Genomic DNA, 24,266 nt, shown 5'->3' with positions numbered 1-24,266 from the left:
TTTATAGGACTTATTTTCTAGTACAAGGATCGGTATCCAATGCACAAGCCAATCACTACAGTTTTCTACCATTTCCTATTTTATTGTACTAAGAATTAATTTTGGTCATGCCCTTAATTATCCCCACATCACTCTGAAAATTGTCTCCCATCTGCAATTGTTCTGTAACAGCTTGCACTGAAAGACACTGGGAAGGGAGGGGGAAATCTCTTTCATCTCCTTACTTAGTTGGTGCGTTTCTTGCGCAGTTGTTTTTCTTCCCTACATAACCAAGCTGCGCAAAGCCACGCTAGTTGACAGGGCAGCTCCAAGGTAAGTATAAACCTACCTGAAATATAAACCTGAAATTACTTTTAACATTTTGAGAATGTCTGGATTTCAGGTTGGAAACACCCCTGCATGATCTATGCTCACACTCCCTCCCAAGGAGAAAGCAAACAGCCAGGAACACAAACACTTAAAGGTGGCATCTTTTTCCCTACTCTCGGCTTTAAGTCAATATTGTGTTAACATTTAGCAGCTTAAAAGAGAAAGAACGCAATGTCCAGAAAGAACAAATTAAAAACAAGCTGAAGAACCAAATTAAAGACCTTCATCCATCCACCCTTCCAGCCATCCCCTGCTCCCAGGCCATGCAGCTGCAGCTGCCATCCTACAAGAAGCTCCACAGTGGTGGAAGCAGTGGAACAGCTTCACACAGATGGAGTTCGGTGACGTGTTACGTGTCATGGGATTAGGTTATCAACAGGATCAAGTGAGCTGGGAACTATCTCATCTTTGCACATTATTGTAAGCTCGATCAGCCAGTGATAGGTGGGTTCTTCTTTACACAAAGCAATGAGGTGTACAATACTTGGCATCAACAAGCATTCCTATTATCCAGAAGATCTAAGGCTGTCTGTCCTCACCTGAAACTCAACAGCCCAGAGCATCCTCCCTTTCTCCTCATAGTATTTTTAAATGCAAGGAAAAAAGCTGGGACTACCTTCCCAGAAGAAAATGCCATGGACAAAGAAGACCATTTGAAGAAGAGGAAGAACTGAAGAGGGCTACGGTTAAGCTTTCTCCTCACCCAAGCTGAATTCATTTGGCTGCATTTTGCACTTATAAACCATACACACATTTCGCTGCTAATGCACTGGCTCAGAGCAGCTGAACCTCCCCGAGTATTTTTAAGGCATTTCATTCTTCAAACAGTCACAGCTTTCCGCTTCAAAATCCCTGCATTCATGTTTTTGTGCTTGGAAAACGACCAAAGCCTCCACATTTCCTTATAGCCAGAAGGTTGCAAGCGCGTTGCGTACTGCGATCAATAAAGTGCCAAGAAGCTAATGAAGATAAAAGTGTCAACACAGAGCGGTGGTAACACACACCTTTCCCATGGAGCTATTTTGACTATTTTGCAAACAAATTGGGCAGTTACTGGCAGGTCCAAGTCCTAAAAGGAAACGCGTGGCATCTCGATGCTATTAAACTTATTGCTGCTCTGCAGAAGTGTCATGGGATGACAGATTGCTCCCTGCACATCAATTGGATTCAGAGAAGTTCTCAAACCCTTACGGGTTAAAAGCAGCTCCAGCATGAATCAGAGTCCCAGTGGTAAGGAGATCATCGATACAAGAGATTATGCAGATGGAAGAAATACCCTCGGCACCCGAAAGTTTTCAGAATGCAAACTACGTCAACCCTGAAAACAAGAGGCACTGCATCATGATGGCAGGAGGGACAAAGCCAGGGGGGTTTAACGGACAAAAAAAGATTGTTTTAATAGGAGAGAAGCATCAGTCATTGAGTCTTACTTCATTCAGACTTTCTATCCAACCCATCCATCTTCAGTGCCAAGAGATGACAGGACCACCTCACTTTTCCCCCCCAGCCTAGTGTATCAATAATGCCCATTTCTACCCCAAACAAATGACTTTCACTAGAATGGCCCTTTTCCCTAAATTGGCTTGCCAAGCCCCACAAATGCATCAGTACCTGCTATGGTCAACTTGGCTCTAACGGGGCCCCCTCAAGAGGTGGGCACCGATGGGTGAAGCCTTCCCCAATCATCTTCCCCAACACCCACTTTGTCATTCATGGCTGGGGACCATCTGTGGAAGAAGGGACCGGGGAAGGGGGGGATGTTGCCGAGCCAAAGACGGACACCAGCGGATGCACACACAGGCATAGCCTCCCCACACAAGCCCAAATGCAAATTCCTTCGCCCTCGCAAAACGCCTCTGTGGGCATTATCTGTGAACAAAAGTCCTCGAGGCGGGCGGTCTCTGCATCACTGCTCTCTCTGTCAGCACCACCTGCTTGGCGTCAGCTGCAAGAGTCGCCCAGTTATCTTTTAGCTGCGTCGGCAGAAGCCACCGGGAGCACAATGGACCCCATCGGCCAGGGTCAGTCTTTCTCACCCCCGTACCACCAGCCCTTTTCACCTCCATCATCTCCAGGAGAGCTCAATAAGGAGATGGCTTCGAGCGTAGGGAGGAGGAGGAGGGGGGAAATATAGGTCTCTGGCGTAAATCACTGACGCCGTTTCCCCTCCTCTCCTTTTCCTTAAGACCTGATGGTCTTCAGTCACACATCTTAAAAGAAAAACAAAAAACAAAAACACAAAGACTTACTTGTCTCAAGTCGATGAAGGCCAACTGCAGCGTGTCCCCTTGGAACCCAGGCACTGGGCCGGATCTGGCAAACTCTGTGGGAAAGAAAAGAGGATAAAAAGCGCCTTTAACTAACCATGGACAGGGAGATTGGCAGACGGATGACAGGGAAGACAAGAGAGGCTGGGGGAGAGGAGGACCGCGCTTCTAAGGAGTCATGTCTCCCTCCCTTCAGCGTCTTTGTTCGCCCTTCAAAATTCGTGTCATCAAAACACCATTAATTCCACCGTCCTGACAGCAAGGAAACTGTACTAATTCGACCTGAAATTTATTCCCATGAGCCGTACTGGGCTTCAGAGTATTTGTTTTGTGAACGGACAAACAACTCGCCGAGAAGAAAAGGGGGGGATGGGGGTGGAAAAGTTTTTCCTCTCCACACAATAAAATCTTCAGCTGTGAAACTCTTTTCAGTTCCGAAAGCTATTTATATTTTAGGGCGCTGAAGGAATTTTCTAATTTCACGCCTGTCACCAGGCCCCATAAGCATTCATCAAAAAAATATGCCCAGCCCTGTCATTAATTACTCGGCAGCCGATCTGTGCATTATCTGCTGGGGTGTGCTTCTCGCCGGAGCACGGTCACCCCAAAGAGGAAGAATCGCGGCCATTCTGCTGCATATTTATTTCTGTTGGATGAAGACATCTGACAAGTGACTACCATTGGTTTCCAAAGCCAAGAGAATATTTCCAAGGCCACATTTCCCTCCTTCCAGTGTAATCTGGCCAAAGTTTCATAGTTAAGACGTTTGTTTTTCTTCTAAGCCATTATTTAAACCAAGTCTAAAACCACTGAGGGGGACTTAGAATCATGGAATGGTTTGGGTTGGAAGGGACCTTAAAGCTCCTCCAGCCCCAACCCCTGCCACGGGCAGGGACCCCTTCCACTGGAGCAGCTTGCTCCAAGCCCCTGTGTCCAACCTGGCCTTGAGCACTGCCAGGGATGGGGCAGCCACAGCTGCTCCAGTGCCCCACCACCTCCACAGTAAGGAACTTCTTCAAATTAAAGAATGAATCTTGCATGAATCCACATTAGAGGACCGCAGCTCTTCACGCCATTTAATAGCTTTTACTTGGTAGCACTCATGAAGCCACTGACTGCACATATTCAAGTGTATCTTTTGATGATGCTCCTAGGGTTGGTTTGCCCAACATTGCCTAATTTTCACCCTCTTCAGTTACAGAAGTAGTGGCTTTATCTCTGCTCTCCATGCAAGTGAAGGGACCTAATTTGTGAAGCCACAATTCAACATCATGAAACATTCAACACATTCAACATCATATTCTCAAAAGGCAGCTTCTGCCTTCTGAGTTTTATTGCTCCTGCAGACACTGAAGATGGTGCATGCTGAAACAAAATGTTGTCTTGAGATTCAAGCATGTTTAAGGGCAAAAAAAGAAGGAAAGAGGGAAAAAACACACCAATGTAGTTTTTTAACTTAAATATAGCCCATTATTGCCAAACTGTTCTGTTATTTACCATACAGGAACCCTCAAACCAGCTCTTGCAGCTCCACAAGGTTGAGGACTAAGCAGTAAAGAAGGAAGATTTTGCCTTCTGTCTCCATGACTACACAGAGGTACTAAAGGATCTGTCCTGTCCTTAAACGCTAAGCAGAGTCACATCACGCTATCTGGTCTTCTCCTTCTATGCGTCTCTTTCCAAAAGTTATCTCATTTTCAAGCAGATGTCACAAACCAAGGAAAACACATCACTGCAGTCCTATTCTTAAAGGCCTCCTAGAGCAGCCCAGTCATATGAGCAGCCCCTATGGCCCTAACGAGAACAGACTAATGAAATAGACACAGGAATTCAGCCCTGTTCCTCAACTGCCTTATTTGTGGAAACCAAAGAAGGGTTCTTCATCAGGTTTCTTGTTCCACCTTCCATTAAAATCTCGGGAGGGAGAACATCCTTCAACACAGACACCGGTACCTCCAGGGGCACAGCAGCCAGTTTCCAGACATCCGTGGCTTTGCTTTTTAATATTTCCAGGTGCCAGGAGAGCTCTGAGATTGAAACCATCACTCATCTTTGCAGTGATCAGTCAAGTGATAACTGCTGCAGGACAATAGCAAATAGGGCTGTAAGATCATTACTTTTAGCCAATGTTACTAATAGAAACAAGTAATAAAAAATAAGAAAGAGAAACTATGTACGTGACTGTTCACGTTTAGAGTTTAGATTTAGATAAGAAATGCTTTAGACTTGGAATAGCATGAATCAAACCCAGAAGAAACCATCCATGGTTGTGCTTATAGACTTTGCCTCTCCTGCACAGGGAGTGGACAAAGGTAGGAGCTGCTCAGCTTCCAGCCACTTCCACTGCCCAACGTTGCAATATTCAGGCTACAAATAGTCCAAAGTGAGGTTATAATTAACCCTCAAAAACTGCTTTAATTAATTCTAGCTGTAAAGGCATTTTAATGTAGGGTTGCTATAAAATTTGACTGCAGCTTGCCTGAGCCAGCACACGCGCAAGGGAGGACTAACATGAGCTTTCTGACTCTGATCTGCAAAGGGATAAATCATCTTTACACATTTGCTCTACACCCCACTGTCTCATCTGGAAAAATTATCCCCAAAGCCACATGAATCCTAAAACACCCCCAGCTTTGGAAAAGCACGTACCTGAGAAGCTAAAAACATTTACATGTGAGAAACAGTGTTTGAGCATCCTCTCAAGAGATGAAACTGCCCTGGGCAGCTCTGTGTCTCAGACATCCCTGGGTTGAGGTACCCAACAAACTAAGCTCTAAGGATGGGGTCACGTCATGTTACTGATTATATTTGGAGAAACACTGGAAAACAGAAACCCTGAAAAGACTGCAGTGAAAGAAAACTTCTATTTTGGAGTAAGGGCTTCACAGCTGCTAGGAATCTATTTAGAAGCACACACGGAGTTGTGGAATTTAAGGTCTTCCCAAAAGCATGAATTTCACATCCTCAGGAGAAAAGGCCTGTGACTGGGTTTCGAATGTTTTCACAAGCCTTGTGAATTTATCACCACTGTCATCTGCGCATGAACAACCCAAGACAGATTTCATCCCAAGACAAGGTTGCTTGTTAGCAGCTCACCTTTAGCTGTCTCTTACTGAGGAACCATGTGGGAGGAAGGCTGGGAGAGTTATGGGGTGATGCTGCCCTTTAACACCGCACATTACAACAACGGTAGCGCCTTGAACCAACATTTGCTTGAACAGTAATTCCCATCAAAAGAACGGATCGGAGCCTCTACTGCATTAACAGTGCACTTGACATCCAAGAAGTGAAATGACGCATGAGATCATATTATTTGTATTACGGAAGAAATGAAATGAGATCAAGAACACAGCTCAGAAGAAAGCCGCTCCAGCACTTGGCTGTTAGGAGCCCGAGGAGGAATGAATGCAATGCTTCACCCCATGGTTGTTATAAAAATAGCCGTACCTTCTGTAATCGCAGGTCACAGTTTACATACCAATGCCACAAACTTCTTTGGAAGGAAGAATGAACAAAGTCTTACAGAAGAAAAAAGAAACAAAGAAGAGAACAGAGCTTTAGAGGAAAGACACAGGCAGTTCTTCTTGGTTTTAATCTCTTCAACCAGATTTCAAGATCATTTTCTTGGAACGACCAAGCACAGTGTTGGCTTCAGTACTGTCGCATTCGTTTATTGTACTGTCTCCACTACCAAGGCAAGCAGCAAACATAGCAAGCCACCTTCAGTACAGCCCCTTGAGCAGAAAATCACAAGAGAATAGAGCAGATCAGTATGCGCCTGTTTGTACAAAGCATTTAGCCAGGCTAAAGGTTTGAGAGACTTGTGTTCAGGCCAAAAAAGTAATGTCTTTGCAAGGTCTACAGGCTTGGGCCACCCAGGGCAGGTCACAAGGGGACTCTAACCTCTCTTCCAAAACATTTCACCGATGAAAGAATCAAGGAACAGGAACCGTTAAGCCCTTTACAATGAACAAAGGAGAAAGAGTTCAAACGCACACCAGAAAAGAGACATCCACTGTAAATTAATTACACAGAACGGGGGAATCTCTTTTTGTACAAGGCAAAGCACATGGGGATGGAGTCTTACCCATATTGTGAGGTTAAAATGAACCCAGCTGGTGACTTCATTCCTCAAAAACATCATTCTGAGGGCAGGATTTTCTCTGAATGACATGAAAGCACCAGAGTTCATGACTGCGGACCTGAGGGATCGAGGTTACAGCAGCTCCTGTTGAAGGCAACCCGGGCAACCTGCTTGTGGTTGCATCACCATGAAGATGATTTTGCATTTGGGGAAACACCATCTCATTCTTCCTCAAGAAAGAACATAGGTCTCAAAGTCATCTTCCTTAGACAAAACCTTGGAAAAGCATCCTAGAAAAGCCAAGTGACAGGACCTCTTGAACCTTGCCCAGAGGATGCTCAAGCCGAATAACAAACCTCTGCATGGATGCTGGAGAAGCTCACAAGGGGAAAAAAAGGGAGAAATAATAAATAGAAATTGAAGCAGGAGGAATAGAGAGAAGATCCCAATTCCCATATTGAGCTTATATGTCACCCACACCATTCCCACGCAGCCCTGCTTTGAAGCTATTCCTTAATACAGGCCGAATGATCAAAGCTCATTCCCATCTGGGGAATGCCAGAGAGCTGTAGGGAGAGGGAGGAATTCCCCAAAATACACTGAACTGGGTCACATTAAATAAAAATGTCTAGCCCTCTCCGTCATTTGTTCCTCTGATGGAACGAAGTTGAGCCTGGAGTCCTCTTCTTGCATCTAAATGAGTGGTGCCAGGGGAGGTGATGGTGTGCTGACAGGGCTGAGGAGCATTCACAGCCCCAGAGAGGAATTCCTCAATGATGGACCATTAGATGTTCTCAAGCAGAAGGAAAGGAAGCGCTTAAGCAATTGCATGAGATTGGCAGGGACCAAATTTCTTGCTGCACATCTGCAGGACAGGGTTACAGAACCAAGTTACACGTCTATATAGGTTCCCAAACCATAACCAAAGCGGTACAGTGTGTGCATCTTGGTAGATAGGAAGTGAGAACTTTGCTCCACTAAAATACTAGGAAAAGTGGAATGTGCACATCTCACTATTAGCCTATTCAAGCTGCAGAGCTTGACAAACATCAACAGCATGTGTCCATGATGGTGGGGAAGGGAAACTGGGTGCAGAGCTGAGGAACTGTACTCCTGAAAGTGCTTAAACGGAATTAGGTGTGGACAGAGGTATCTTTTATTATAGTTATAAAGGACTGTAAAGATGGGTTAATAGATATCAGTGGGTATGCTGGTAACAAAGGAGAGCATAGGAAGGTATTGGAGGTGAAGGATATTCATAATATTGGAGCAGAAAGCAGAAGTTGGAGACAAGAGGAGAGGAGAGGCTGAGCTGACGCCACAGGATTAGCAACAGGTTTACAAAGTAGACAGAAGAGAAGGAAAACAGGGAGAGAAATACTGAAGCTAAAATGCTGAAGGAGACAAGGTGATAGATGAAGGGAGAACATAGGGCAAAAGATCAGGTGATGGTTAGAGATAGCAGAGGCAAGCAGGAGGTCTAAGTTCAAGGACAAAGTAAAAAGGCTGGAGGGAAGCTCGTTTGTCTCTGACACCACACAAACTCCAGGATTTGCTCAAGTCTGACTTGCAAAGACCACTTAAGCAGAGAGCCTTGTCCAAATACTTCCCATCAGCATCCAGACACAAAGGGCATGGTTTTGGTAGCTCATGGATAGGGAGTCATACACTTCTCCATGCACATTTATACACACTAAGTGACCAGGCATTGCCTTCTTTGCCACTGCAAGCACTTTGCAACCTCTGTGAAAGGTCACCTGAGGCAAATGAACGCAGCACTAAATAAATTAATGCTGTGCCCATGGGGAACAAATTCAGGGAGAAATGAGGGTGGATAAATCGAAGCACAGGAATGCGGCACAGCCATGGACCAGAGGCTCCCACTTCCATGCCCTCTGCCACTCGGTGAAGCAATAATTTACCCTTCCCATCTCAGAAAGCATGTACAGCAGTGCCTGGAAGACCGCTCTGCTGCTAATACGCATCACCCCACTCCGCTTTAACAGCAGGAAAACACAAAGTTATGTTTCATAATGAAATGGGGAACAGCCCCCAGCGAGGGCTGGGTTATGACAGGTGAAGAGGTGGAAGGAAGCAGCATTCTCCTTTTGTCCTATGAGGGACAGTGCAGGCCACAGCCATCGTGAGCAACAAGCACCAGGCAATGAGGGGGTCTGGCAGCTCCCAGGGATGCACTGAACTATGTGCTTGTACAGGCATCAGGATTTGCTTGCTTCATGGTGTAAAAGTGCTCTTTCAAGCCATCCACACAGGCAGCTCACACGAACGGTGCTGAGCCTTACATCTGGGACAGTCCAGGACACTAATGGCACTTTAATCAATAGGCAGCAGCTTTCTAAGGTGCCAGAATCCATGATCTGGTTCAGCCATGGGCCTCTACACTAAACACACCCTCACACTCTCGAAGCTCAGCACCCTTTTGGCAGAACTGCTGGTTTTCTTGCTGCTCAGCCCCAATCCAGGTTGTGATGTCCCAGGATGCGGCACCAATGCATGACCCCAAGCCAGCCCTAAGGAGGAAATGTGGGGGAAGGAGCTGTGTTTGTTCCTGACACACACAATAAAGCATCACCCTCATCACACTTGTGCTCCAGACCCTGCACTGGAGCTTTGTTGCCCTTCTCTGCACATGCTCCAGCAACTCAATATCTGCCTTGGAGTGAGGGACTCAAAACTGATCATGGTGTTGGAGGTGCCTCGAGAGATCAGCATCAGAGGTGTGGACTTTTCTCTCCTGATGTGATCTGCTCAACCCTTTCCCTCTGTTCACTGCAACATCCCCTTTTCTCCTCCAAAATACAAGCTTTTGCTAATGCATTGTGCCAGGATGGATACCAGCAAGCCCACAATGCAATACCCTAAAATCAGGGGGTTTGTCCTCAAAACCTCTTTGCTCGCCTCTAGTGTCACATGTGCTAATTCCCAGTGGGATGCAGGTTGGAAGAGCATCAGGCAACCATTCACAGGGTGTGAAGCCCAGCCTGTCCTCAAGAGAGAGGACTCCTCCAGTGTGGAGGGCAAACCCCAGCATCCTACACAAAATAACTGGATTCCCACATGGAAAGTCCTCAGAGCCAGATAACATGGCCAAGAGGGAGGTGGGAAACAGCTGTGCCAGGACCTGTATCAGCACATTTTGGCACGCTTGTGTGTTGGGATGGAGGATCCCTCAATAGGGCAGACATCTGGGTTTCCTCCTGCCTGCCCCCAGGAGCGGTCTGACTGAAAACTGGGAGTTGAATGCAATTTGAAATATAATTTTTACGGTGCTTTTAATTTCTCATAAAGCAGCGGTTAAAAGACTTTGGAGATTAGGGAGCTGCTTAGTTTATGATCTAAGGATTGTAAAAACAATCTGCCTCAACCGCTGCTGGAACCGGTTACAGAGATGGGAAACGCTTCTGTAGGAGCAAGAGCAGCCCCCTTGTTTGTTGCCTTTTCAGTCGTAATCTCCAAATCTGGGTTGTTACACTCGATTGCCACTACCTCTGAGGTACAGGAGATACAGAAAAATGATATCTAACCCAGCACCAGGAGGTCCCCAAAATGAGCAGAGCAGGGAACCGGGTTACAAGGCACGTAGCAATTACAAAAAGCACGTTGCATGTACTGTTAAATCTTGGGTTACAGATGGATTCCGGAAGACAGCAAACTCATTTTATAAAGCAAATGCCTGGTCTGAAAAAAGCATCACCTCCTCTATTTACACGTTCACAGCAATATTTGTGTTAGGGGCTTTTTTTCTCCTCTCTAGAGCTGGTTTTTTCCTCTTTTCAAGCTGGTTTGCTGGGCTGGAGCCAGAATTCCCTCCTAAATTGAGACATAATTAGACGTGTCCCACTGTGTCTTGCTGGGCAGTTCGTTTAACCTCGATGCCTTATTTCACTTCAGGTTTAAAAAGGAGGTAAGAGAATCTCTCTTGACTGCATAAAAAACAGCTATGTGGAGCCAAGCAATAAGAATGAGAGTTACAACTAATACCTGGCCAACAACAGGCCATTTAAAAATTACTTTTGCCCTTCCCTGGATGCCAGCCGTGCCATCCACACACACACACACACTGCTGTAAAGCTGCACGAAAAGCCTTTCAGACCTCTGATATGCACCTGGGGAAACAGGTTTTTGCTGGGACAAAACAAGAGGCTATCCACCTCCATGGATGGGACCAGTGCCTTGCATCTCCTCAAGCCCCTTGGTCTCACCACTGGGATAATGCCAAAGGAAAACGGCTCCTTTTTTTTTTCCCCCAGGTTTAACTCAACTTAGGCAACCTAATAGGAGCTTTGTAACTTTGCAGCTCTACTCTTCTTTGCCTCTTTCACACCTAAAATACTGCTGATGTTCACGGGACTATTCATATGACCCAAGATTTGGCTCACAATGTTTATTTGATCTACTATTTCTTCCCAGTTCACAGAATCATAGAATCCCAGCCTGGTTTGGGTTGGAAGGGACCTTAAAGCTCCTCCAGCTCCAACCCCTGCCCCGGGCAGGGACCCCTTCCACTGGAGCAGCTTGCTCCAAGCCCCTGTGTCCAACCTGGCCTTGAGCACTGCCAGGGATGGGGCAGCCACAGCTTCTCTGGGCACCCTGTGCCAGCGCCTCAGCACCCTCACAGGGAAGAGCTTCTGCCTAAGAGCTCAGCTCAGTCTCCCCTCGGGCAGGTTCAAGCCATTCCCCTTGGCCTGGCCCTACAGGCCCTTGGCCAAAGCTCTGGATTTCTTGTCAGCCCATTTATGTACTGAAGACTGTTTTAGGGTCTCCCCTAAACCTTCTCTTCTCCAGGCTGGACAAGTCCAAGTACTCCAAAACCTTTCTTTTTGCAGGTCATAACATTTACAAACTGCACTCACTGCTTTGTAAATGCAAAACAAGCATGTTTCTACCAGGAGGGATTTCTAGTGCAGGTAAAGGGTCCCATCACAACCCCTTCTCCTGAGTACTACCTGGGCTTGCAAATCCTAACCCGATGCAAAGGCTCCTGCAGCCATTCCCTTTTTATGCTAATATTACAGTAAATATTAATAAATCAAGTAATATTTTATGAACCCACAAGTCTGGAGAATTTATGGGTGTCTTCTTATAAGCCTAAGCCAGCATCTTTTTCACCGCTACAATTGTTATCTATTGTGTATAGAAACCCATATTCTTGTAATGTGTATTATATCTACCCTAATACGGAGCAAATGATCTGCATCACCCTCAAACCATGCTTAATACACAACTAAGTCCTTTCTTTAATTTGCCTCACCACTCTCTTAACCAGCTTATACCTTTGGCATTCACAAGAGACTAAAAGAAAAGCCTGATAAACTCCAAGACTGAAACTCTGAAGCCCTGTTCCCACATCACAGACCTCACTAGAAGTGCTCTAAACAGCTATAAAATCCTATTTTAACACGATAAGTAGATGATAAAGCTGCTAAACTAGGGAAGGCTCTGGTGTCTGGGGAGAGAAAAAGGGCTGGAGGCAAAGACATAAAGTTGAGTATGCAACTGGTACAGTAAGGATGCTGAGATGCATATCCAGGCTTTCAGGTGAAGGATAAAAAAACCCCAAATACACAAAAAACTAAACAAAAGCCTTAAAAATGGGAATATTCTGTGAACACACCAGTTCACTCTTGGGATTGGCTTTTCCTACAATGAAAATCTTAATGCACTGCTTCTGTCAAATAGACCTACAATTATTCCTAGTGTCAGCAGAGCCACCAGAGAAATCCACAGGGATGAGGGAACGCGGTTTTGTTTCCAAAAAGGGAAGTAAAAGACTTTGTCTGGGTTTACTGATCTAGGGGCTGACAGTGATGGATAGGAAGGTTACAGCACCGGCATCCGTCTCCATTCCCTGCCTGTGACGGCACCTCGGGAAGGGGCTCTGGGGGGAGCAGGTCGCCTGCCCAATGCTCAGGTTGGCGTCACCTGCTCTTGAATGTCTGAGTGCTCCCGGTTTTGTCTCACAAAACACTTGGAATTTACGGAATCGTGCTTTTAAACCTGATATTAAATGCCATCCGTTTTACTTATCCATCAAGGGCTTTTAGGGAAGAGATGCTGCTTAGTGACCCACGTTAACGGATGGGGCAGAAAACTGCAGGGTTGCAAATCTATTGGCAGCCAAAAGAAAAAGAAGGAAACTATTATTAACGACAAATGCTGCCCATTATCCTCAGTAACATCGCCTGTCCCTCTGGACACCGACTGGGAATAAAACTGCTACTGCTGCAGCCCCAACATGTTGATGGGACACAAATTAGACAGCAAGAATTTAAGGACGAAGGTGTTGCTGACAATAAATAAGGCACTGCTTGTGTTGCAACATACGGTATAGCTGCAGCTTTTGGATGTGATGCATTGAGGAGCAAGCTGCTCTAGTGGAAGGTCTCCCTGCCCATGGCAGGGGGCTGGAACTGGATGAGCTTTAAGGTCCCTTCCAACATAAACCAGCCTGGAATTCTATGATTAAACAGGGATCCTTCTCCCAGGCTATTCAGCTGAGTGCTGGAAATTGGCAAAAGCCATAAAAAATTTAAATATACTCCTTGCAAACGCCAAAATTCTTACTGACCTTTCTCAGGTATAAATTTCGTCTCACTCTTGATGGGTGCAGCTGAACTAAAACACAACCAGTAACACCTTTTATAAAGGGTGGAAGAATATCTTTTGAGAGTGGTAAGTGACAGATGATGGAGAAACCAACACAACTGATTTCACTGAATCACAGAATGGTTTGGGTTGGAAAGGACCTTTTAGTGTGAGGTGTCCCTGCCCACGGCAGGGGTGGTTGGAAACAGATGATCTTAAGGTCCTTTCCAACCCTAACTATTCTATGATTAAGATTATCCAGTTCCAACCCCTGCCATGGGCAGGGACACCTTCCACGAGGCAAGGTTATCAGAAATAGGAGAAGCAAACTCACTGCTATTTAGATAGGATATATCCCAAGCTCCAGCTCAACTGAGAGAGCCAAAAAGGCAGATATATGGGGGGAAAAAAACCTTCCTCCAAAATAACTTATCAATGATTTTATGAACTCTTTGTCAACTCTATCAAGTCCTGTGTTTTCCATAGCTACGGTCACTAGTCCATCCTAACATTAATGCCAATAATAAATCCATCCTACTTGGAAGGGAGAGAGGTTCCTGTGCAGAAAAGTGTTCACCTTGCGTTAGCTTTATTATTGAAATAGTTTTGTCAGGTTTGTGCTATATTTTTTTAGCCCTTTTATTGAGGAGGATAAAAAGCAACTTGAGGGAAATCTTTGGATTCCAGAGCTTATTCAGGTGTAAGTTAAACGAGCAGAAAAGAGCAGGGCTGAGAGCAAAGCCATGGTGCTGGCACCACAATGCTCCATGCACACCCCTGAAAGGATGTAGTCAATTTATCACAAGACATCTCCATAACAGTAACTTTGCAATAAGAGTCTGCTTTGAGAAAGAATTTCTCCATCCCTGGTGGTGTTCAAGGCCAGGTTGGACAGAGCCTTGTGTGGGATGGTTTAGTGTGAGGTGTCCCTGCCCATGGCAGGGGGGTTGGAACCGGATGATCTGAAGGTCCTTTCCAACCCAAACTGTTCTATGATTCTATAAGGAATCCTTGCAGCAGACAGAGAAAACAAACAGCTGAGGTCAGGAGAGGAACAGAACTTCTAAAGAACAGAAGCCCAATTACTGTTTTCAGAAAGAGGCATAAGCAAATGTGATTTTTGTTAGTCCTCCGCATGTTTCACCCTCTCCTATTTTTATAATGCTCCATCTCAAAAAGCAGGGACGGTCTAGAAATGTTCTTCTGGCCTCAAGCTGTGCCACGGGGGGTTTAGGGCGGTCAAGCATTGGAACAGGCTGCCCAGGGCAGTGGTGGGGTCACCACCCCTGAAAGTGCTCAAAGCCAATGCCCTCGGTGACATGGGTTAGTGGTGGCCTTGGCAGTGCTGGGATAAAGGTGGGACTGGATATGAAAGGTATTTTCCAACCTGGCTGATTCTGTGATTCTATTCTATGAAAGCATGAAGGCTGCATTAAAGAGAAAAAGGATGAGTAAAGCTTTCATCTTTTAGAGTTGACCGGGCTATTCTGTCCCGAAGATATCACCAAGTGTCACTGTGCACAGTACCAGCAGCTTTCGCAGAGGTTCACCAGCCCCAAATACTTGGCATCGCTAAGAACCCTGGGGCTTGGGTCCCGACACACACACAAGCAAAGTGAAATAAGGAAAATGAGATGATTTGGGTATCTTACGTTCGCACTCCTCCACGTCCAGGTTGAACTGCTGCAGGGCGCCCAGTGTCAGCTGCCGCACTTCGGCCTCCAGCAGTAGCTGCATCAGCGAGGTGGAGAGGTGCTTGCATGCCGACATGCACGCCGTCTGTGCCACCTTCCCCTGCGGAGGAGAGAGACACTTGTAGTAAGGCCATTGAGCACAATGTGCAAGAGGAACTTCCAGACCAGGATATACCAGTCCAACATCCTTAACATGCCCCATCTGCTATGGAACCTTCACTCTTGCAATCACTGTCCTTAAAGGAATCATCTTCCATTGCTACTAGTAGGATTAGACCTTGAGTCTAGAGTGCCAAGGAGTAGTTCAAATAAAGGAGAACCCTAGTGTTTAGAGCTCTAGGCATCTCTCATTATCACATCCTAACATAAGCAAGACAACACACCATGTTTTTATTCAACATCTTACATAGATTGCCTGAAGTAACCTTGTTGGCAGGTCAAAATACTGCTGATGGCAATTCAAAACTCCAGTCTACAACTGAACCAGCATCCACATATGTTCCATACAGGAATTTCAAATTCCCTTTCCAACAGCAGAGGCTCATAGTTCAAGGTTTAGCTTTGGCTACAAGGGAGGAGAGAGCTGGGGCCACACCGCTGTGACAACAGCGTCACCAGCATGTGGATACAGTTCAGCCCTTCCAGCACCATGTGGCACCTTCCAGATGCTAACAGGGACTAAGGAGAAGGAAGCATCACAGCAAGGAGGTGACTGAAGAAGTCAGTTGTATTGACATGGACAGGATTGCTCCCCTGGTCTGCGTAGTGGTGAATAACCTCCAGGGGACTGGAGCACCTCCCGTATGAAGACAGGCTGAGGAAGTTGGGGCTGTTCAGCCTGGAGAAGAGAAGGCTGCGGGGGGACCTCAGAGCAGCCTTCCAGTACCTGAAGGGGGCCTATAGGGATGCTGGGGAGGGACTCTTCATCAGGGACTGTAGTGACAGGACAAGGGGTAACGGGTTCAAACTGAAACAGGGGAAGTTTAGATTGGATCTAAGGAGGAAATTCTTTCCTGTGAGGGTGGTGAGGCACTGGAATGGGTTGCCCAGGGAGATTGTGAGTGCTCCATCCCTGGCGGTGTTCAAGGCCAGGTTGGATGAAGCCTTGTGTGGGATGGTTTAGTGTGAGGTGTCCCTGCCCATGGCAGGGGGGTTGGAACTGGATGATCTTGAGGTCCTTTCCAACCCTAACTATTCTATGATTCTATGATTCTATGCATCCTGCACCTGCCTGTATCACAGGGAATGTGGTTTGCAGCCTTGAGAAGGACTTGGGGGTGCTGGATGAGGAGAAGCTCCCCATGACCCAGCTTCAGTGAGCGCTTGACTCCAGAACCCCCCCCTGTGCTGGGTGCACCCCCAGAGCGTGAGCAGCAGCTCAGGGAGGGGATCCTGCCCCTCTGCTGTGTGAAGGGGAGACCCCCCCTGCAGCCCTGATCCAGCTCTGGGGCAGCAGCACAAGAGGGATGTGGAGCCGCTGGAGTGAGACCAGAGGAGGCCATGGAGATGCTGCGAGGGCTGGAGCAGCTCTGCTCTGGAGCCAGGCTGAGAGAGCTGGGCTGGGGCAGCCTGGACAAGAGAAGGCTCCTGAAGGGGAGACCTGAGAGCCTTCTCCCAGGCTGTCCCCAGAAGGATGCAATTAAAAAGGGGATTGATGGGGAGGAATCACAGAATCACAGAATCACAGAATCCCAAGGGTTGGAAGGGACCTAAAAAGATCATCTAGTCCAACCCCCCTGCAAGAGCAGGGTAACCTACAGGACATCACACAGGAACTTGTCCAGGCGGGCCTTGAATATCTCCAGTGTAGGAGACTCCACAACCCCCCTGGGCAGCCTGTTCCAGTGCTCTGTCACTCTTACAGTAAAGAAGTTCTTCCTGATGTTAACGTGGAACTTCCTATGCTCCAGTTTACACCCATTGCCCCTTGTCCTATCACTGGATATCACTGAAAAAAGCCTAGCTCCATCATCCTGACACCTACCCTTCACATATTTGTAAACATTGATGAGGTCACCCCTCAGTCTCCTCTTTTGCAAGCTAAAGAGACCCAGCTCCCTCAGCCTCTCCTCATAAGGGAGATGTTCCACTCCCTTAATCATCTTTGTGGCTCTGCGCTGGACTCCTTCAAGCAATTCCCTGTCCTTCTTGAACAGAGGGGCCCAGAACTGGACGCAATATTCCAGATGCGGCCTCAGTTGCTCCTGAGGCTGCCATGCAGGCAGAAACTACTTAAATCCCTCAAAATGCTCATATCTATAATGGAAGTATGCGAAGTGATAAGTTTCAGATATGAAGGAATTTCAGAACAGTGTCACTTAATAATTTCTGACACATTTTCTCAGAGCCATGATGGGTATCTTTCATTTTTGAGGAACAACTGAAATCTCAAGCTATAAACCATGTGGACAGTTTGCAGCAAGTGGATTTACCCCAGGTAAGCCTTCCATTTTCCTATTGAGAAACTACTGCAAGGCAAGAAAGGAGTAATCAGGACAGATGATTTAATTTGAATGCTTGAATTTCTGAACTGTGAACTCTGAAACAGCTGATTTTCAATTTAAGCCCCTACGTTGTCCCAACTGAACTGTCAGGTAGGAAGCCCAGGATATCCCTAAGGATTTAGGATGTTTTAAGAAGAGTCATATTGAGAAAAGGAATGATGGTGGGAGTAGAAATGGGCTGTGGAAGAGGAAAAAAGGAGATGGGCCCTAAGAAAGCACTATCTCCTGTGAAAGGCCATAAGCAAGCTCAAGTACCTACACCCTGACCTGGTTAAACCATCAACAACCAGGAGAGCCATCACCACAAGAGAGGGAAGCTGATGGCGAGCTGAGATCCTCCATAAAGACCTACAGATTCTTGAGATGCTACGAGGGGACAGAAGAGGAAGAGACCCTTCCAAGAGGTGCTGACTGGCCCATCCCAGGATTGCCAGAGAATGATGCTCTGCCCTGTAGAAACCCAGTCCTCCAGAGGACCAGGCTCAGGAGCTAGCAGGGAGCACACTGTGTTTAGTGAAGCACTTCAGAAAACCCAAAGGACCACTAAAGCCATTAAACAAACTCAGACCATCCCTCACAGCACCTACAAAGGAGGTTTCTTCTGTTCTCACTGAATTTATTTTGCATCACGGCAGCAAGTCTCAGAGGTTAGAAGAGCCAACTCCCAGTGAAGTAACCCCAAGCATCATTTAAGGGCACTGAACACATGGGGACACTTCTTTTTCAACCTAAACACCTTTCTTCCTTATTTCCAACCACTCATTCCTCTAGTCTTGCTGTGTGCCATCCAAAATGGGAGGTAGGTAAGGTTAGGGTAGGTAAAATTTGGCAGGTAAGATTGGCACAGGTCTGCAACATGTATTAAAGCCATAAACATGGGGAAATCCTTTGGCACAAGAGCACAGACTCACACAAACCTACCAGCTGATGCTGCAGGGAATGATTTGATGCTTGCATATATATCCTGTATTTCTGGATGATGGTGCTACCTGAAAACAGCTTCTGCAGGAGATTATGTGTTCAGATGCACACAAAAGGCTTTAACATGCTTTCTTGACAACAAGGAGTGGCTCGGGAGATCTCGCTTCACAAACTGTATTTAGCCTGGGATTACAGTGAGGGGGTTACACAGTGCTCCAAGCGGAGCATCGCAAGTTTCATTACTGCAGCAAGGACAGATAAGCCAAGCACATAATCACAGAATAGTCTGGGTTGGAAGGGACCTTCAAAGCTCATCCAGTCCAACCCCCTGCAATGAGCAAGGACATCTTCGCTTAGATCAGGTTGCCCAGAACCACATCCAGCCGGACCTTGAGTATCTCCAGAGATGGTGCATCCACCACCTTCCTGGGCAATGTGTGCCAATGTCTTATCCCCTCATTGCAAATGTTTGATGTATGTGCTGGAAAAGGTTTTTACCAGCTTTGCAAAGTTGTTTTGGACCTTCAGGCCACATTCATCTTCAGCAGGAGGGGAAAAAAAGCATTTCTTATTTAAAACAGAAAGAGCAGACCCATGCATTTCGGGGCAGGGTACTTCATCTCCGCTGCTCACAGCCGCTCCCAGGCTCCAGGAGCGTTCATTACTCACCTCCAAACAAACATCTTTGCTAAAATTAAGATGAAACATGGCAACCATAAAGTTTAGCAGAGCCGTGGGGTTATTTTTGCTTTTCATCATTTACTTGTGCACCTTCTGACACATTTGGTTATTTAAAACACTGCTCGTGCCAATTCCTCATCCCCAGCCGCAGTGGGAAGCACGTTGCTACCTGACTGTGATTTTTCTTCATTACTTCCAACAGACACCTGAGATTTTGCTAAGGCCGAGTAGTTTTCATAGAATCCCAGACTGGGTTGGGTTGGGACCTTAAAGCTCCTCCAGCTCCAACCCCTGCCACGGGCAGGGACCCCTTCCACTGGAGCAGCTTGCTCCAAGCCCCTGTGTCCAACCTGGCCTTGAGCACTGCCAGGGATGGGGCAGCCACAGCTTCTCTGGGCACCCTGTGCCAGCGCCTCAGCACCCTCCCAGGGAAGAGCTTCTGCCTAAGAGCTCAGCTCAGTCTCCCCTCGGGCAGGAGCTAGGCTTTTTTCAGTGATATCCAGTGATAGGACAAGGGGCAATGGGTGTAAACTGGAGCATAGGAAGTTCCACGTTAACATCAGGAAGAACTTCTTTACTGTAAGAGTGACAGAGCCCTGGAACAGGTTGCCCAGGGGGGTTGTGGAGTCTCCTACACTGGAGATATTCAAGGCCCGCCTGGACAAGTTCCTGTGTGATGTACTGTAGGTTACCCTGCTCTTGCAGGGGGGTTGGACTAGATGATCTTTTTAGGTCCCTTCCAACCCTTGGGATTCTGTGATTCTGTGATTCTGTGATTCCCCTTGGCCTGGCCCTACAGGCCCTTGTCCCAAGCCCCTCTCCAGCTTTCCTGCAGCCCCTTTAGGCACTGGAGCTGCTCTCAGGTCTCCCCTTCAGGAGCCTTCTCTTGTCCAGGCTGCCCCAGCCCAGCTCTCTCAGCCTGGCTCCAGAGCAGAGCTGCTCCAGCCCTCGCAGCATCTCCATGGCCTCCTCTGGCCTCGCTCCAGCAGCTCCACGTCCCTCTTGTGCTGCTGCCCCAGAGCTGGATCAGGGCTGCAGGGGGGGTCTCCCCATCACACAGCAGAGGGGCAGGATCCCCTCCCTCGACCTGGTGCTCACGCTCTGGGGGTGTTAACATATTTGCTAGTTTCAAAGCAAAGACCCAGATGGAAGCAGAGAATGAGAAAGAAAAACTCTGCAGCCATGCCCTGGGACCCTCACCCATGCTGAGCATGGGAGAGAGCTCCTTACCTCTTGGAAGAGCATGAGAACATCCCAAGAAGTTGCTCACGCTTGCACTTCACGAAGAGCTTGCACAGAGGGCTGCAACCCTTGGAGAAGCCTTGGAGATGCTCACCCCAAAGCAAAGTCAAAACCAGGAAGGTTTTCTGCCCCATTGACAGAAATTTAAGAGGAATGACCTTCCTGCACATCAAGCAAGGGTCAGATCACCATCTGTAGAGGAACCCAAAGGGTTACCTCCACCTGCAACACCCATAGCAAACACCCCGCACGTATTCCTCTGGCCAGCCAGACTTGCCCGAATAGAAAGTGAATGACAAGTGACACCAGGAGGGTGTGAAGAAGAGCAAGTAATGGAGCTGAAATGCCAAGTCAATAAGGTGAACCTGAGGAAGATGGGATGGAAAAAGTAATTTAATCATCAGGGCTTGACAGCACAACAGCTCTGTTGAGTCTTCACCACGAAAACAGGGCGTAAGTGGTACTTCAGAACATCCTTTGCAAGCATTTTCTACCACAACTCACTGCAGAGATTGCAAAGGGGATCCAATCAGGAGCAGCTTCTAGCTCAGCTTTCCTTCCTCTCCACACAGGATTTAGCCATAACCAAGACTTCTTTCAGGTGCAAATGTGCACTGTGTCTTTGAAAACCCTGAGGCTGAATCTTTTCATGCCAGATGAGAAACTGACTTTTAATTTCCATTATTCTTAAGGTCTAAACACCTAAAAACCATTCTGCTTTTAAAAAGGCTCAGTCCTTCATCATGGATTTAAGAACATACAGATGCCTGGCTGTTTGGATCCAGTATTACTGGATGAAAGGCAAAAGTATATTCAGGTATTTTTTCCCCACTTTTTAAGCATTAATCCATTCTTTCCTCATATTTACTATCAGAGGGCTTGGAGATGCCACAGGACTTTAAATCATTGTGCTAAATGTCTGGCTGGAGAAAAGAAGGTACCACCAGGGATGACCAGCATCTCGCTCCCTGGGCACCAAGATTTAAAACCCTTCCAGAATATATGCTTTTCACTCTCATAAATAAGACTGGACATAGCCTTATAAATAAGCCCAAACCTAGCCTTATAAACAAGACTGACCTAAACCTTTCCTGCCTCACCCCTACACTCAGCACAACAGATAGCCACTTACAGCAGCTCCTTATAAGACCAGCAACAGCTTCCAAACATCAATTTTACACTATTTCCCTACAAATACAGTGCTTGATAAGGAGCTGCTGCTGACAAGGAGAAAAGCCAGCACCAAGACACTGATATATCACCACTAATAAGCTGCTGCTGCAAGTGAAGAAGGTTGTTTGTATTCACACTTGGGATGGTTTGGGCTGCGCGCTGGCAGGTATCAAGTACATCCTCAGACCGCAACGTGCCCATCTTGGTTCTCTGGCACTTATTGATGCTTGTGGTTCAGTTCATAGTGCTATTTATTCCCTCCTTGGTTCATTTCTCAGCTTTCCTGCAGTGCTGGGATGCAGAGCCCCAGCTCAGCGCACCGCCACGCGGAGCCGAGCCCGTGATGGATGTGTTTTCCACCAGCTTCACCCCCCTCCCGAAATCATTAACTGCACCACCCACAGCAGCAGTGTCGGGACATGTGCCTTGGCATGGAGACAGAGCAGGACGCCTCCGAGATGTCAGCCTTTCAATGGGCTGCTCCCAGACAACCCTGAGGTTCAGAGGGGCCGCCGCGCTCAGCTGGGACAGCTCAGACCTCATGCTATTACCCTGATGGTTTTTGAGAGCACAAAGTGGAACCGGTGGCACTCCCAAAGGTTCTCCTCTTGCCAGCGCACTGGGAAAGCACAGTTACATCCTGATTCCACCCCCTGTGGCTCCAAACCGGCTTGGTCCCTGCCTGGATTTCAGAAGTGCTTTACCTGCCCGAACACTGTGGTCTCTCCAGCTCAGGAACACTGTTACCTAAAATGCAAGTTGAGATGTGGAGAGGAAGACGAAGGAGGAGGAATGAAACCATGACCTGAGCTGCCTGCAAGAAGGCAGAAAGCAAACACCTTAAAGTCACCAACAGCTCATTTACCAACTTGACAGAAAACTGAAGAGCTTAAGATGTCACAAAGTGATTCCAGTAACACCTCTATAGCATCAGTCATTTATTTCAGACCTTTGCAAACCTCATTAAAAATAAACTGGATTTGCATCGGGGAGAACAGGGATCATGGGTAGAAGTTCAAAGAGCTCAGTGGCCAAGACACTCAAGTGTCTGCCCAGCCAATGTCACCAGGCACCAGCTTGGTCCAATTTCATAGAATCATAGAATCATAGAACAGTTAGGGTTGGAAAGGACCTCAAGATCATCCAGTTCCAACCCCCCTGCCATGGGCAGGGACACCTCACACTAAACCATCCCACCCAAGGCTTCATCCAACCTGGCCTTGAACACTGCCAGGGATGGAGCACTCACAACCTCCCTGGGCAACCCATTCCAGTGCCTCAGCACCCTCACAGGAAAGAATTTCCTCCTTAGATCCAATCTAAACTTCCCCTGTTTCAGTTTGAACCCGTTACCCCTTGTCCTGTCACTACAGTCCCTGATGAAGAGTCCCTCCCCAGCATCCCTATAGGCCCCCTTCAGGTACTGGAGGGCTGCTATGAGGTCCCCACGCAGCCTTCTCTTCTCCAGGCTGAACAGCCCCAACTTCCTCAGCCTGTCTTCATACGGGAGGTGCTCCAGCCCCTGAGCATCCTCGTGGCCTCCTCTGGACTTGTTCCAGCAGTTCCATGTCCTTTTTATGTTGAGGACACCAGAACTGCACACAATGCTCCAGGTGAGGTCTCACAAGAGCAGAGCAGAGGGGCAGGATCACCTCCTTCGCCCTGCTGGTCACGCTCCTTTGGATGCAGCCCAGGATCCGGTTGGTTTCTGGGCTGCGAGCGCACACTGCAGCCGGCTCATGTTCATTTTCTCATCGACCAGCACCCCCAAGTCCTTCTCTGCAGGGCCGCTCTGAATCTCTTCTCTGCCCAACCTGTAGCTGTGCCTGGGATTGCTCCGACCCAGGTGTAGGACCTTGCACTTGTCGTGGTTGAACAGTAAAGTACAGTAAAGTAAAGCAATTCTAAATACATTATTAGAGCAGAAGCCACGGTGTTTCGTTTTGAGGTTCAGATCAATTTATAACCATATTTTTGGCAATGAATCTCTCTGCCCATGGCCTTTGATGCAACTGTTTGAAAGAAACATGGCCAGAAGGTCGAGGGAGGGGATTCTCCCCCTCTGCTGCACTCTGCGGAGAGCCCCACCAGCTCTGGTGTCCCCACCACAAAAGAAGGCTTGGAGCAACCTGCTCTAGTGCAAGGTGGGGTTGGAACTGTTGGAACTTCAGCTTTAAGGTCCCTTCCAACCCAAACCATTCCATGATTCCCTTTTCAGTTGGAGTTTGCAGCTGGGGGTTCCATGACACCTACCAAGGCAATGCTGCCTTCCCTGTTCCAAGACTTCCTCTGGACACACAAGTGGCACATCTAGAGAGGTTCACTGTGGCCATGCCAACCAGTGAGAAGGCAGTGCCGAATCTCTAAAGCTCTCCCAAAGGCACAACTAAGGGGCACCTAGCAGAGCACATCACCATGGACCCCACCAAGTCAATCACGCTTCAGGGGCTACAAAATCATCTCTCTTCATTAGCATTTCATCCTTGGGCAGCAGATGGAAGCCTCTGGTTTCCCAGGGGACGAGCAGCCACCATGGGGAAGGTCAGCACAGGGGCTCCGGAGCCGGCTCTGCTCATGGTAGCACATTTTGGTTGAAAATAGCAAATATGTTAACAATTAGGGAAAGGAAACGCTGAAAAGCTGCCTTGTTAATTAAGGAACTTGCTATCAAAGGACTCATTAAAAGCTACTGCAACGGAATGGTTGTTAAAATAAATACCCATTA

At 47.3% G+C, this 24,266-nt stretch overlaps 1 protein-coding gene across 3 annotated transcripts in view; it reads right to left on the bottom strand.

The window, feature by feature from the left end:
- The window catches only part of EXOC6B (exocyst complex component 6B), a 307,872-nt gene that overhangs the window by 76,036 nt on the left and 207,570 nt on the right, over positions 1–24,266 (bottom strand). For all 3 annotated transcript variants that reach the window (XM_065662494.1, XM_065662503.1, XM_065662509.1), the window contains 2 exons: positions 14,979–15,120; positions 2,619–2,692 (listed from right to left, as the gene is read on the bottom strand). In XM_065662494.1, coding sequence (XP_065518566.1) covers positions 2,619–2,692; positions 14,979–15,120 — 216 coding nt within the window. The remainder of the gene's footprint in view (positions 1–2,618; positions 2,693–14,978; positions 15,121–24,266) is intronic.

This window comes from Lathamus discolor, chromosome 1 (assembly GCF_037157495.1).
Source record: "Lathamus discolor isolate bLatDis1 chromosome 1, bLatDis1.hap1, whole genome shotgun sequence".
In the NCBI taxonomy this organism is placed as follows: domain Eukaryota; kingdom Metazoa; phylum Chordata; class Aves; order Psittaciformes; family Psittacidae; genus Lathamus; species Lathamus discolor.
This window is presented reverse-complemented; position numbering and strand designations above follow the sequence as displayed.